This window comes from Petaurus breviceps, unplaced genomic scaffold (genome assembly GCF_028583685.1).
Source record: "Petaurus breviceps papuanus isolate PSGF00001 unplaced genomic scaffold, PetGlider_PUasm1.0 220, whole genome shotgun sequence".
NCBI lineage: Eukaryota > Metazoa > Chordata > Mammalia > Diprotodontia > Petauridae > Petaurus > Petaurus breviceps.
Window position 1 is genome coordinate 6,360,517 of NW_027185876.1, and position 13,199 is coordinate 6,373,715.

General features: G+C 37.4%; 1 protein-coding gene across 5 annotated transcripts in view; it reads right to left on the reverse strand.

Moving 5' to 3' along the window:
* PRKACB (protein kinase cAMP-activated catalytic subunit beta) overlaps positions 1 to 13,199 on the reverse strand; it is a 51,218-nt gene that overhangs the window by 11,368 nt on the left and 26,651 nt on the right. For 3 of the 5 annotated variants that reach the window (XM_069094607.1, XM_069094606.1, XM_069094604.1), the window contains 2 exons: positions 11,636 to 11,764; positions 5,932 to 6,003 (listed from right to left, as the gene is read on the reverse strand). In XM_069094607.1, coding sequence (XP_068950708.1) covers positions 5,932 to 6,003; positions 11,636 to 11,764 — 201 coding nt within the window. The remainder of the gene's footprint in view (positions 1 to 5,931; positions 6,004 to 11,635; positions 11,765 to 13,199) is intronic. The other 2 variants (XM_069094605.1, XM_069094608.1) reach the window with 1 other exon arrangement.

The window sequence follows — 13,199 nt, forward strand, 5'->3', positions numbered from 1 at the left end:
CTCTCTCTCTCTCTCTCTCTCTCTCTCTCTCTCTCTCTCTCTCTCTCACATTCATTCACTTCACATGGCTTTACCCACTTCCTCTAGGGAAATAATTCTTAAAACTATAATTTCCATCCCAAAGTCTTTCTTGACCACTTATCTACAACTGGCAACTTAAACTGAACATGTCTCAAATCAACCTATCTTTCTTCATGAACCAGCTTCTGCTTCTGACTTCACTTGTCTTCTGTCACTAACATACTAATTTTCCCTGTCTCCCATATTCATATTATTGGTAGTCTTTTGACTACCTCTTTGCTTTCTCATATCCAATTAACAAGACCTATCGATTTCATTCTAACATGTCTTCCTGCCTCCTTTCCTGTTTTTTTCATTGTTCCTTCATGCCACAGACAGAATTGTCTTCATATATAGATTTTGTCAAGTCATCATATCTGTTTAGTGAGGAAAGTTCAAACTTCTTTGTCTAGAATTCTAGCTCTCCCATATTCTAACCACATCTTATTTTTCCAGCCTCTTTTTATTCTCCATACACACTATATTTTAGCTAAACCAGACCACTTTCTGTTCCTCATGCTGGACTCTTTGACTCATGTTGTTTTTAAGCTTCATTTGCCTTATCTCTCTCTCTTCTCTGCTATGAAATTCCTACCAGTCTTTCAGAACCCATCTGAAATGTCATCTTCTCCATGAAGCTTTCCTTTATGTCCTGTCAGTAATAACCTTCTCCCTTGGACTTCACATAACACTTTATTTCATCTTCCTATAATGTGTTTATCATGTAATATACATTATGTTTATCTGTTTTTGATTTTTATCTCCTTTCTAGACTGTAATTACATGAAGGCAAGGGTTATATTTTTTTTAGACAATATTATATCCTCAGTCTTTATCATAGTACCCTGCATACAGCAGGAACTTAATATATTTTTGTTAAATAGAGTCAAATGGCATGCAAACACACTAAATGAAAGTAAACCAGAAAGCTGGCACTGTCAGATACATGCATAATTAGTTGGAAAATGGTTCTCCACACTGGTCAAAGACTTCTAGTCAATCAAAGAGTCAGAAAAAAAAAAAAACCCCAAACAAAACCAAGTTCAACATAAATTTGCAATGTATTAGTGTTGTTAGAGAAGAAATGGAACTGGTATGAATAAAGAATAGAGTATGTAGAAATCATAAAGAAATTTTTCATATCAGTGAAAGTGCAAGAAAATAACTGGAATTTTAAATGGGATACACTTTCCATTCCTTTTACTCCATCTTATTCTTCCAATCACTAAGCCCCTTGCAAAAAATTAAATGGAGCCAGACATGATAGGCTTTATCCTGATAAGAGATTTAAAGAGCCCTGAATTTGCCCTTAATATATATATATATTTTTAAATTTAGACTCAGGACAGAGAAACAGCAGAAAAATTAGCTGTTACATGGCTCCGAAAAGGTCTGGGCCCTTGAAATATTTCTCAAACATTTAGCTTGGGGAATTTTTATACATCTGACATACACAGATAAAAAGCTATTTCCAAATTGTGCTCATTTCTGGGCTCCGCTTAGACATATCAAGAAAGAGGCAGTTGCAAAGGTTTCAAGCAATTAAGGTATGGGGAAAGAGTATCTGTCCAATCTATATGGAAACATATGAAAGGAATTGGAATTGTATAGGCACAAAAAGAGAAGGCTGAAGCAGTAATTTAACAACAGTATTTAGTGGTATGAATGGTTAGATTACAAAGTCATCTTTGTAATATTATTGATCCAGAAGATCCGTCTTCAGGAGGATTTAGGTTAGAAATAAAGAAAAAAGGTCTTTAAAATTCAAAAAATAAAATAAAATGAAATTTTAAAAGTTGATCTAATAGTCCCTTAAAGAGTCACAAACAGGGCTGTCTTTAAACTACCAACTTGTTGAGTTCCCAATCACAATAGAATGACCATTATGGTGCTGTGGTAAGGAATGATTTGCTGTTCCCATGACAATAACATTGCTAGAAATCTGTGAAACAATTACATTCAGCCCTATAGTTATCAGAGGAGAATGTGGTGGGAATAGAGTGCTTTTCTTGAGCCATTTTTTTAACTGATAGATTTCCTTAGCAAAGGAGAATGGTAAGATTAAGTCAAGGGCACAGTTAATTGGGAATCCAAAGAACTAGAAGATCCACAAGTCTGTCACTGCCTTGCTGTGTGACCTCTCTCTGAATTCTGTACAAGCAGCTGCTCAACACTGGCCATGAGTGTAAAACATTTTACAAATAATATAAGTAATTTATTTTGGGGGGGAGGGGGGCCCAGGAATATGAAAGGGTCTCCCCCTTTGAAAAATGAGAAAAAAACCAACCCTACAAAGCACAGATAGCTAAAGTTACATAGAGATAATGAGAACAGAATAAATGATTCCACTTTCATCAGAACAAATCTTTGGATTTTGCTAGATATCAAACATCTCATTAACCTTCCCTCTGAATCCATGGCATTATGGTGTATTATTGATACACTAGCCAATGAAAAACATAATGGAATTCATAGTAGAACCATATTCTAATACTATCAAGAAGGACAATGTTTCTAGAAAATGGTGAATAAGATAAAAGTTAGCATGTTCATAGTAGTACATACACATAATATTAAACATGTATACATGTAAATATATCTGTAACATACTACTGACATACATATCGCTATGAACTTAATTATAGTTAACATTTATACGGAGTTTTGAGAGTTAGAAAGTCCTTCATGTAAATTGTCTCATCTGATCCACTCACCAACTCTGTAAGTACTACATTTGTTATTATCTTTCTTTTGCAGATGAGGATACCAAGGTTCAGAGAGTTAGGATTATTTGACTGTTGGTCACACAGCCAGTAAGTGTCAGAGTGAGATTCAACCTGTGTTCCTCCTAACTCCATGTTCTGCATTCTTTCTAACTATTACACTGACTACATTCATGTCACACGACGTAGTATATTTTATTTTCCCTATTAATAAATCCAAATTTTAACATAATTTATTGTGCATTTCCTGTCCCAAGCTCTGGGTTCAGATATGGACTAGATGGTCTTTGACATTCCTTCTAACTCTAGTCTCCTGTAGACCTGGAAGGCAACATCTCCTTAAGCCTTCCTGGATGTCCTGAACTTCCAAGCATAGTACTAGGTTTTGCATGCCTCTAAAGCATTTATCAAATAACATTTGGGGTTATAGTAATCTAAGTTTATGAGTTACACCTCCACAAGATAGCAAGCCTCAAAGAAGGCATGAACAGTCTTCTCTATTGACTTTCACATCAGGGACTTACACAGTGCTTTTTATACAACAGGTCCTAAAATGTTTGTTGAATTCAATAGCTCAATATGTTTTCCATTGTTACATCTGTGGCTCTCAAACACATTCCGGGGAGAATGGGCAGAATCTCAGAACACTTCCATGTGTCAGATATGGGTCCTGGACATCTGAATGATTGTGTCATCATAGACTCACCCTCTTGAGGGTACTGACTCCCTCCACCATCCCCAGCCTCTGAGCAGATAGCAAACAGAGCCAGAGTACATGGGATTTGGGGAGGGAAGTGAGATATAGACAGGACACAGTGGGGTAAGTAAATGAAGTCTCCACCAATTCAACAAGCAACTGCCAGCACCTGTTATTATTATTATTATTAGCAATTATTATTACTATTAGCAGGGCACCAAACTAAGCCTTCAGAATACAAAGATGAAAATGGCAGTGCCCTTGCGTCCAAATAGCTCACAGTCACTTGGAAGGGTAATATTTATGTACAAATAAGTACAACATACCCTGGAATGTGATAAGAGTGAAAGAGAGAGCCAGGAAAAATGCTACAAGGCATTACATCTAGAAGAGGCCTTAGAGACTGTCCAACATCTTCATTTCACAGATGAGGAAACTGAGGCCAAGGGAAATAATTCTATATGATGGAGCTCATAAAAGTGGCCACTTAACACAAGTCGTATTGAAACAACCATAGAAAAGAGAGAATAAATGTCCAGGAGGTTGATAGCCCTGCAGTTGGCATTTAAGTATAGAACAGATAATGAGCCCTGATCTGAAGGAGCTTCCACGAAATGAGTGCTAGGGCAAAGACATAGGTTGACATATTCTGCCTTTGAATCAAGCTCTGAAAGAATGTTTGGTCTTTCAGTTCTAAGTCTCCTCCTATAGAGGTAAACCAGTCTAGGAGAAATGATAAGCATCACCATTCAGATAAAAACTCCTGCAATTTAGCTGAATGTGCATTTTCTTGCCATCTGTCCCTTCCCACCAATCCCCTACAGTTTTAGTATTAGAAAAGGAAATCCATTTCCATTTTGAGCTAATTGATTCTTTGCAAGTATTTCCTTATATCAAGCTTAGTTTTGGCTTTCTATATCTTCCTACCATTAATTCTAGTTCTGTCCTCTCATCAAGAAGGAGAAATCTTTTCCTTATACCATTCCTTTAATTACTTGAAAACAGCTATGCACTCTACGCCTACCACATACAACCCCCCAAAATCTTTTCATCTCCATGCTGAACATCCCCAGGTAATTAAGTTGAATTGGTTAGTATATTTCTCTTTTAATATCTATGGCCTTCAAACATATTCTTAGGGTGATGGGGCAGTCTTGGAATACCCCACTTGTCAGATATGTATCATGCCCATTGGAATTATAACCTCACCATAAATTTTCCCTTTTGGTGAATCGACCACCTATTCTGTGAACATAATACTGTGGAACAATTCTTTATGGTCATTATATTCTGTGATACAGAATTGAATCAATTTAAATTATGACAGGAGAGCAAACAAACAAAAAATATCCTTAATTTTGTGTCTTTGTCAACTGAAACAACTAAAATCTAAGGTTCTCTGGGGCATCTGCCCTGATTCTTTGCCCTACAGACCCCCAGGGTCACTTGACCCACCAATTCACCCTTTTGAATCCTGAGGTCCCCTCTGCAGTTATTGACCCCCAATTAGAATCGGAACTCCTTGAGAGCATGGACTATTTTGCTTTGTCCATTTGAATTCCCAGTGCTTAGCACAGTACTTGGCATATAGTAAGTACTTAAGAAATGCTTTACTATTCATTCATTTATTCTAATGGTCCTCCTTAAGAATCAAATCACAGGATCATAGATTTAGAACTGGAAGGAACCTTAAAGATCATCCATCTAGTCCAATCCCCTCATTTTACATGTGAGAAAACTGAGGCCCAGTGAGATTTAAGTGGCTTGCCCATGATCACATGGGTATTATGTAGCAGAGGTGGGGTATGAACTCAAGTCCTCTGCCTCCAAATCCAGCACCCTTTGCATAGCACCAGACCCTACTCCCTGAAATTAAAAAAAAAAAAGAACAAAGAAAAAAAACAACAAAAAAGCAGCAAAAAAATAAAAAACCAGAACCCAACAACAACAAAACCCTCCCACAAATAAGGAAAAAAACCTTCAAAACAGCCAAAGTCAATTTATTGGGCGCACGCTAGAGGATTTCTTAGCTTTCAAAGGTATATATTAGATCACGTACATATGTGCATATGCTTCCCAGTATGATTTGGAATATGGAAGCTGAGAAGTGAAACAGCACATATGCTTGGGAATGGTCTCCTTCAGAAAAGCCTCTCTCTGTCTGCCTCCATCCCTCCTTCTCTCCCTCCCTCATCCCCCCCTCCCTCTCAAAAACCAAATAGGCATGCACACTTGCACGCACACACACATACACACACACACAAGAAAAACTTATTAGTGTTTTAGAATTCTGCCTTGAGTGACATCATTTCTTGGCCAGGAAAGTTCAGGTTAAATATAAATTTATTAGGCAAATATATCAAGGTAAGGGTTCCAAGCTTCTCAAATGGCACATTCATAAGAACATACTCTAGCTTAATTCTTAAATAAAATTTGAATGAACTAACTTACTTTTTCCTGCTGTGTTTGTGGAGCACCTTTGCCTTGTTTAGTGCAAGTATTCTCTACCAGAGTCTTCTCTTTCTGCCCAGGAAGCAAAAACCAAACCAGAATGCAAAGGTACCTCACACAGTGAAGCCAAACAAGATGCACAGCAAATCACGTTCATTCACAATATTTACTGATGTACATCAGAGGACCTGGAGAGAACTACTTTGGGGGTCTAGACCTGTGATTATGCTGGTATAGGGAACTCCCCAGGAGGAATTTTCTCTGCCAGCATATATTAGCATGTCTTAGAGTTGCCAACAGGGCAATGAGAAGTTGCCACTTGCCCCACGGCCACATAGTCAGTAAGGGACTGAAGCTGGACATTAGCTCGGCTGATCCTTGAAGGATATAGTTTCTGATTATTTAAGAAGCCTTTCCAAATTGGTATGATCTGGCAGAATTCGTGATTTGCTGGCATTGTCTTTAGGAGCCCAAGTTCAACTCCTCATTAGGAAGTGGCATCAGAGTAGGATTTTTAGTGGAGACTCAGAATATACATGAAAATACTTGAGTGTGTGGTTCTATGTCTCCAGCTAATCTTTTCAATCTCTTTTTAAATCCCCCATGGCAATTATGACAATGGCCTGCACATTGCAGACTGTCTATGAATGGACTCTTCACATCCATGATTCTTCTAATCATTGACTAGAAGCCAAAATTCATAAGATTGTGGTACTAAAGCTTTGCTTTCCCCTGGGTTAATGGTCTTGAAGTCCCCATTTCTCTTTCTGTCAAAGGATTATTGGAACTCTGCCAAAGACAGCTAAAACAAGGTTCCACCCTGATTGTTTGGATTAGAAAACTAAAGAAATCCTGTTTACTCTAAGTGCCTGATGGGCAGAGTTTGTTGAACAAAGAGAAGAACATCCAAAGAGGGGTTTTTCATTTATGGCATCTCTTCCAAACTCTGCTTTCTGCCTTGGATTACTAAGGCAGAAACATCTGGGCTATTACTGAGCTGAAAGAGGGTCCTTCAGTATAAATGCCTACAAATTAAAAATGACATCAATTTAAGGCAAGCTTCAGCCTAGTGGATAGAGGGCCCTCACCTTGGAATCAAGAAGGCTTGGATTCTGACTAGTTCTGACTCTGATCCCTATTGGCCATGTGACCTGAGGTAAGTCATCTACTTCTTGGGGCCTCCTGGCAACTCTCAAAATTGCAGAACAGGTACTGATCTGCATTAGGAGAGGGAATTGCCTCTTTAGGAATTCCCCACATGAATGAAATCACAGATCAAATCCAAAAACAAACACACAGCTTTGTCCTTTGTATACGAACAGGCTGGTATTTATCTCATTCCTCTCCAGAGGGAATATAAGATTGTCACTCTCCTAAGATGACAAAGTCAAATATATTAAGGGCTAGATTTTCCAAACAGGTCAATTTAAGAGGAGCTTGCTAGTTATTTTACAAAAGGATTCACCAAGGAAACTAATTGTTTTATGTATTGAGCTCCCAATTTTATTGAAAATATAATTTGATATTTAATATGCAATATTTTAGAAAAAACCCATCTACTATATAAAGTAAGACACAGCTCTTTAGTAATCTAATGGAAGTTAGGAAAAATGATTCTAAGATCCCCCAATTTCCAGTCATTTGCCTAATGCAAACTAACATTTAAAAAAAACCAATATATCCAATGACATTTAAAAGGAAATCAGCTCAAATGTTTTGAATGATCTTTGACAATGAACTACCACAAATATTTCCAAAAGGGAAAGGTAACAACCAAATAGTCACCTTAATCAATTTGAACTTTTGCCAGACAATATATATATATATATTCAAATCTAGTTAAATAATTAGGGCTACAAGAAATTACAGCTATATCAATCTGGAATCTTTAATGAGAATAAATCACTATTTTCCTATTACTCTATTCTAATTCAATACAATGGCATACAGATTAGTTTCTAAATGAGGGTCTTGAGGATGATATCAAATTATATTCCTCATCAGCTGAGCTGATAGAGTTCCCCCTTAAGACCCACAACTAACATTATCTTTTCTCAAAACACCAGTTAAAATCATTTTAACTTCAAGGTTCCCTATTCTGTCCTCAAGTACAATTTTGAAAACTCACCAAATCATAGAATTTGAGGGTTGGAAGGGACCTCAGTGGTCATTGAATTCACAAATAGGCTTGCTCAATAAGGCTAAGCCTCTGAAAGAATGTGACTTCTCTCCATGAGTGTTCAATGGAGATGTTTAGCCTATGGAAGAGAAGTCTAAAGGGAGGACATTGTGATGCAGTGTTCAAACACTTGAAGCATGGTCATATGTAGAAGGCATTCAACTGTCCTGATGGGTCCTAGAGGGCAGAAGTAGGACTGACCAGGGGATTAAGTCACAGGGAGCCAGATTTTGATTCTGTATAAGGAAAAACTTCCTAATAATTACAGCTTTAAAAAAATGGAATGACTACCCTTGTCAAATAATGACTTTCCTGCCACTGAGGTCTTTAAGTGGAGGTTGTAAGTCTACTTTTAAGGATTTTGAAGGCAGAACTAAGGCTCTGGGTAAGGGTTGAACTGAGTTCCATTTCAACACTGAGATTCTATGACACTAACAAATGAATCTGAAAAAAATTCACCAAATTTAATAAATCAATCATCATATGAGCAGCCTGAGACTCTTTGTAAAGTGTGGCAACCATTAATTAACATGTTGTCTCAGGATCAGAGGTCTTGATTTCAAGTGATTCTTTTGGTCTATTGCAAAGGACCAAAGTTCAAGTCCTACTTCTGATATATGCTAGCTGGGTAATTGTGGGCAAATCACTTACCTCTCATTGTCCCAAGCAACTTTCTTTGAGTATAGGCTTCAGGTGAGTTGCAATCTGCATCATTGGAGGGGGTTTCCACACCAGAAGTTCCCCATACTTATAAAATCATGACTCCTGAACCCTTTCCCCCAACCCATACAGAAAAAAAGTAGCAACTCAAAAACTGTCTTCTAGTTTCTGGAGAGGTATTCTTCATGAGTGGTAAGAATATTCCCACCAGTGAGATCATAGCTCCTTGAATGATTAAAGCAGTATAATAAAGTGAAAAAGGGTTTGAATTTAGAGTTGGTGACCTGGATTTAGTCCTGGCTCTGCTACTGGCAGATGACTTGGTATCTCTTTAACCTCAAATTCTCACTTCTGAATATGATTGTTGGACTTATAGATGATCTATAAGATATCTTTTAGATCTAATATCCTATTTATCTATTCTAATCATTACCAGAGAATAGACGTTGCTTACCGATAAGTGTGGTATTCATTTTCAGAACAACGGTGAATGAAGAGGTACTCCATAATAACAGAATTTTCTATACAACTCAAATTTCACCTCTGCTTTAATATGCCCAAATATTTAAATATTTTAAGTGATTTTAAATGAAAAATTTTCTCAAATGCTTTACACATTTCCCTGCCTTTTTAGACAGAGTATATCTCAGTTCTTCAAAAGATCTGTGATTTCTCCATTGAGGAGAGTTGGTTAGTCTAACCACTAACACAGATCACAACTTGCTCTATGCCTCAGTAGAGGATGTCATGAGCTGCTATAACCAACTATATATTTTTGGATGAATTACTTAACCTATCTAGGGCTCATCTTAAGCTATCAAATTGGTTGGACCAGATAATTAGTGATGGATGTAATATTACTTCATGTGACATTGGGTCATCTTGTATTACATTACAAATAACAGGTATTTTAAAAGATCATAGGGTTACAACTGCACTTTATATACTAGTATTTGTTGGAGAGAATCAAGTGATAAAGAAACTCTCTTAACCAGTAAGACACTCCAAATTAAGTATATCTTAATATTCAGTGACTTTAAAGCAAAGGTGGGCATTTTGTAGGATGGTGAAAATATTTTATAAAATATGGTTTAGGATCAAGAAATAAAAGATGTCAAGAATTTGAAGAGTGTATAGATGCCTTATGCCTACATAATTCTTCAAGAAGAGATTTCGGAGTTGCTAGACAATGAAGTTAACTATATATTAACAAGCAAAAAACATAGCTGCTGATGCCAGAGTCGTTTCTGAATCAAATGTCAGTGGTACAGTATGACAATTGACTCGTCACAAATATCAGGACAATATCAAACTGAAGAAAGAATAAAAACGGGAAGATATCATACAATGAAAATGACTCCAACTTGTTCAAGTTGAACAAACTATAACTGCTGAAAAATTGGAGGTAGAATGGAAATTGGACTTTAGCCTCTAGAAATTGATTAACACAATAAGGAGGCCAAAAAGCTCAGAAAACACCTAAAACAGGTTTATTTTAGAGGTGACAAATTTTGTGAGTGTTGAGGAATTGTCTCAAAATATCCAAAAGTAGGGAAAGCACCAAATGATTGGGGGAAAAATAATGACTAGTATTGTCAAAGATCAGAGAAGGGGGTGGGCCAGTGATATAGAAAGAGCAAGGATTATTAAGTTCATTAGCATCCAAGTAACATAAGGTAAACCCTCTGTCTAGGATCTCTGGAGGAAATGGACAAGAGTTATACAGAATGAGAAGGCATGGATGGTTTCCAATCTGTACCGTTAGAGTGAGTACCCACAATGATGCAATCACAGACTCATATGCAAATTGAAGTATTATATATGCATATATACACACACACGCATATATATATATATATATGTATGATTGATTCTAAGCTATATATAGTTTAATATATCACTGACATTAAGACACATTTATCTAAACATTATTTTTTTGTAATTGGCTGTTTTGGCAGACACAACCATACATATAAACAACCTGAAATCTTTTGTCTTGTAAGAGAACTTTGCAACTCTTAAACTTAAGCATGAAATAGCATAGACAACATTCTGATCAAACTTGGGGTTTGGGGAAAACAGTACCAAAATATGTGGCATTACCTCTCTGACATAGCTTGCTGAGTTCTAAGAATCAAGATGTTCATCTAGTGGTCTTACCTAAAATGATGTCATTCATATCATTGATGCCTTGGCACCACAAATTTGATGCTCAAGAAGCGATTTAATCGATAACTAAATAATTCTATACAACAACCTCAAGTTTTAAAATATGAGCCTGGATTGACTAGGGAGATGAAGAACTACGGGGTTTTTTATGCAGGAGGGTTCCTTTGGGGCAAATGCTCTTAAAACAAGAAGCCCTCATTTCACACTTCTTTGACTATATATATGATTTTAGGGCATTGCAGTTTATAGACAAGAGAAAATATTTCCTTCTCCCTTGGCTGCTTTTCTTGAACTTGGATTAAGAAATGTTGCCTCTATTTCTGTGGTTTTTCCATTAGCTGAACACATGAGCTGTGAGGGTATTTGACTAGGAACTGATTTCAGAATATGAAATATCTTTTAAACATTTTAGATATGCCATGTTCTATGTCCTAAGGAAAGTGGTGATGATACTAAAGTTGGACAATCCATGCTAAATTCAAAATTTTGTATTAAAAAAGGAAAACAAAAGCATATTTAAATGAATTCATTAAAATAGCTGTTTTTTCACAAATATTCAAACCATCAATAATTTTCATTTTAAAACCGTCAAGAAATTTGAAATCAGCACTAATAGATTATATAAGATACATTTAGAATGTAAGCCTTCGAAACCCAAGTTTACACTACGGATAAGTCATGACAGAATGCACCAACCTTCTGCTTATCAAGGATTTTCATAGCATAATACTGCTCGGTGGCCTTGTGTTTCACAAGCATGACACGTCCAAATGATCCAGTTCCAAGGGTTTTCTTTCTCTCAAAATCCTCCAGTGTGGCAGTATTCTATGTGTAAAAGTGTATGGTTGATTACCAAATCAATTCAACGAGCACGCAAGTGCCTAACGAATGCAAGGCACACGGAATTTACAAATGATGGGGTGCCACGCAGAAGAGGAACTAAGACTTTTTCTGTTTGGCCCCCAAGGACAAAACTAAGGGCAATGTGGGTGGAAATCGCAAAGAGCAAAATCAAGACTTATGATAAGAAAAAAAACTCTAGCAAGTAGAAATATACAAAAGTGACAGGCTGCCTTGAGAGGTCTTTAAGCAAAGGTTGAGTGACCACTATCCAGAATGCTGTAGAGGGGTTTCTTGTTCATATATGGGCTACACTTGATGGTCTCTGAGGTCCCTTCCAGCTCTGAGATTCTTTGATCTTGGATAGGAACTCAGATGGACAATGAGCTGGACCCAGAACTAAATAGTAGGAGAGCAGGCGGGATCACCCTTGGGAAACTGAGTAACACCTTCAATGATCTTAAACTGCTCCCTGACACAAAGGTTCATCTTTTCATAACATTCTCCTGGTCATGCTACATGGCTACAGGACTGTGATCTTAAAAAAGAAAAATAACAACAACGAAACAAAAACTGCACATGACTCAAAGGGCTAATGGAAAGATACATGGAAAGAGTCAATAGGCTGTGGCATATTACTAATGTTCACTTAAATGAGAAATGAAGCCAAAGAAACATCATCAGAGACACATATGCATGGTGAACTGTTCATGAATGAGGCATGATAGCTCCAAAACCCAAGGATTACACCGGTATCCACAAAATATTAAAGTAACCAAAGAAAGAGCTCAGGGCATTGCGTAGACTCACGGAATCATAGAATCGCGGAATTGAAGGGTTGGAAGGGACCTCAGTGGCCATCTAGTCCAACCCATACATGAAAGGAGTCCCCACTATGACATACCCGACAAGCGCTGGTCCAGCCTCTGCTTGCAGACCTCCAAGGAAGGAGCCCCCACCACCTCCTGAGGCAGCCCATTCCATTCCTCTATGGAGGATTTATGGAAGGAAATAGACAAGGATTGCACAGGATGAGAACTTGTGGACATGTTCTTATATGCACCCCTGGAGGGAGTGCTCAAATTGATGGGGTCAAGCATCCACCAAAGCATCAAAGTGTAGGATTTGAAGGATTCCAGAAAAGAACAGGGTGCATAAAAGAGCACAGACTTGGAATCAGTTTCTTCATCTTTAAAACGAGATGCTAGATTTGATCTTGCCCCAAGTACAGCTCTAGAATGCTATGACTTTATGAAAGCATTCCTTATTTTTAGGATGGAAAAACTAGGTTACAGGGTAGTGTAAGTGTGCATTCCCCTAGTGCCTGTTCAGTTGTGGGGATGTCTAAGAAAACCATTTCTCTGAGTAGCAGAGGTTTTTCTATGACAATGGCGCAGGTGAGGTAGGAAAGTCAACTGGT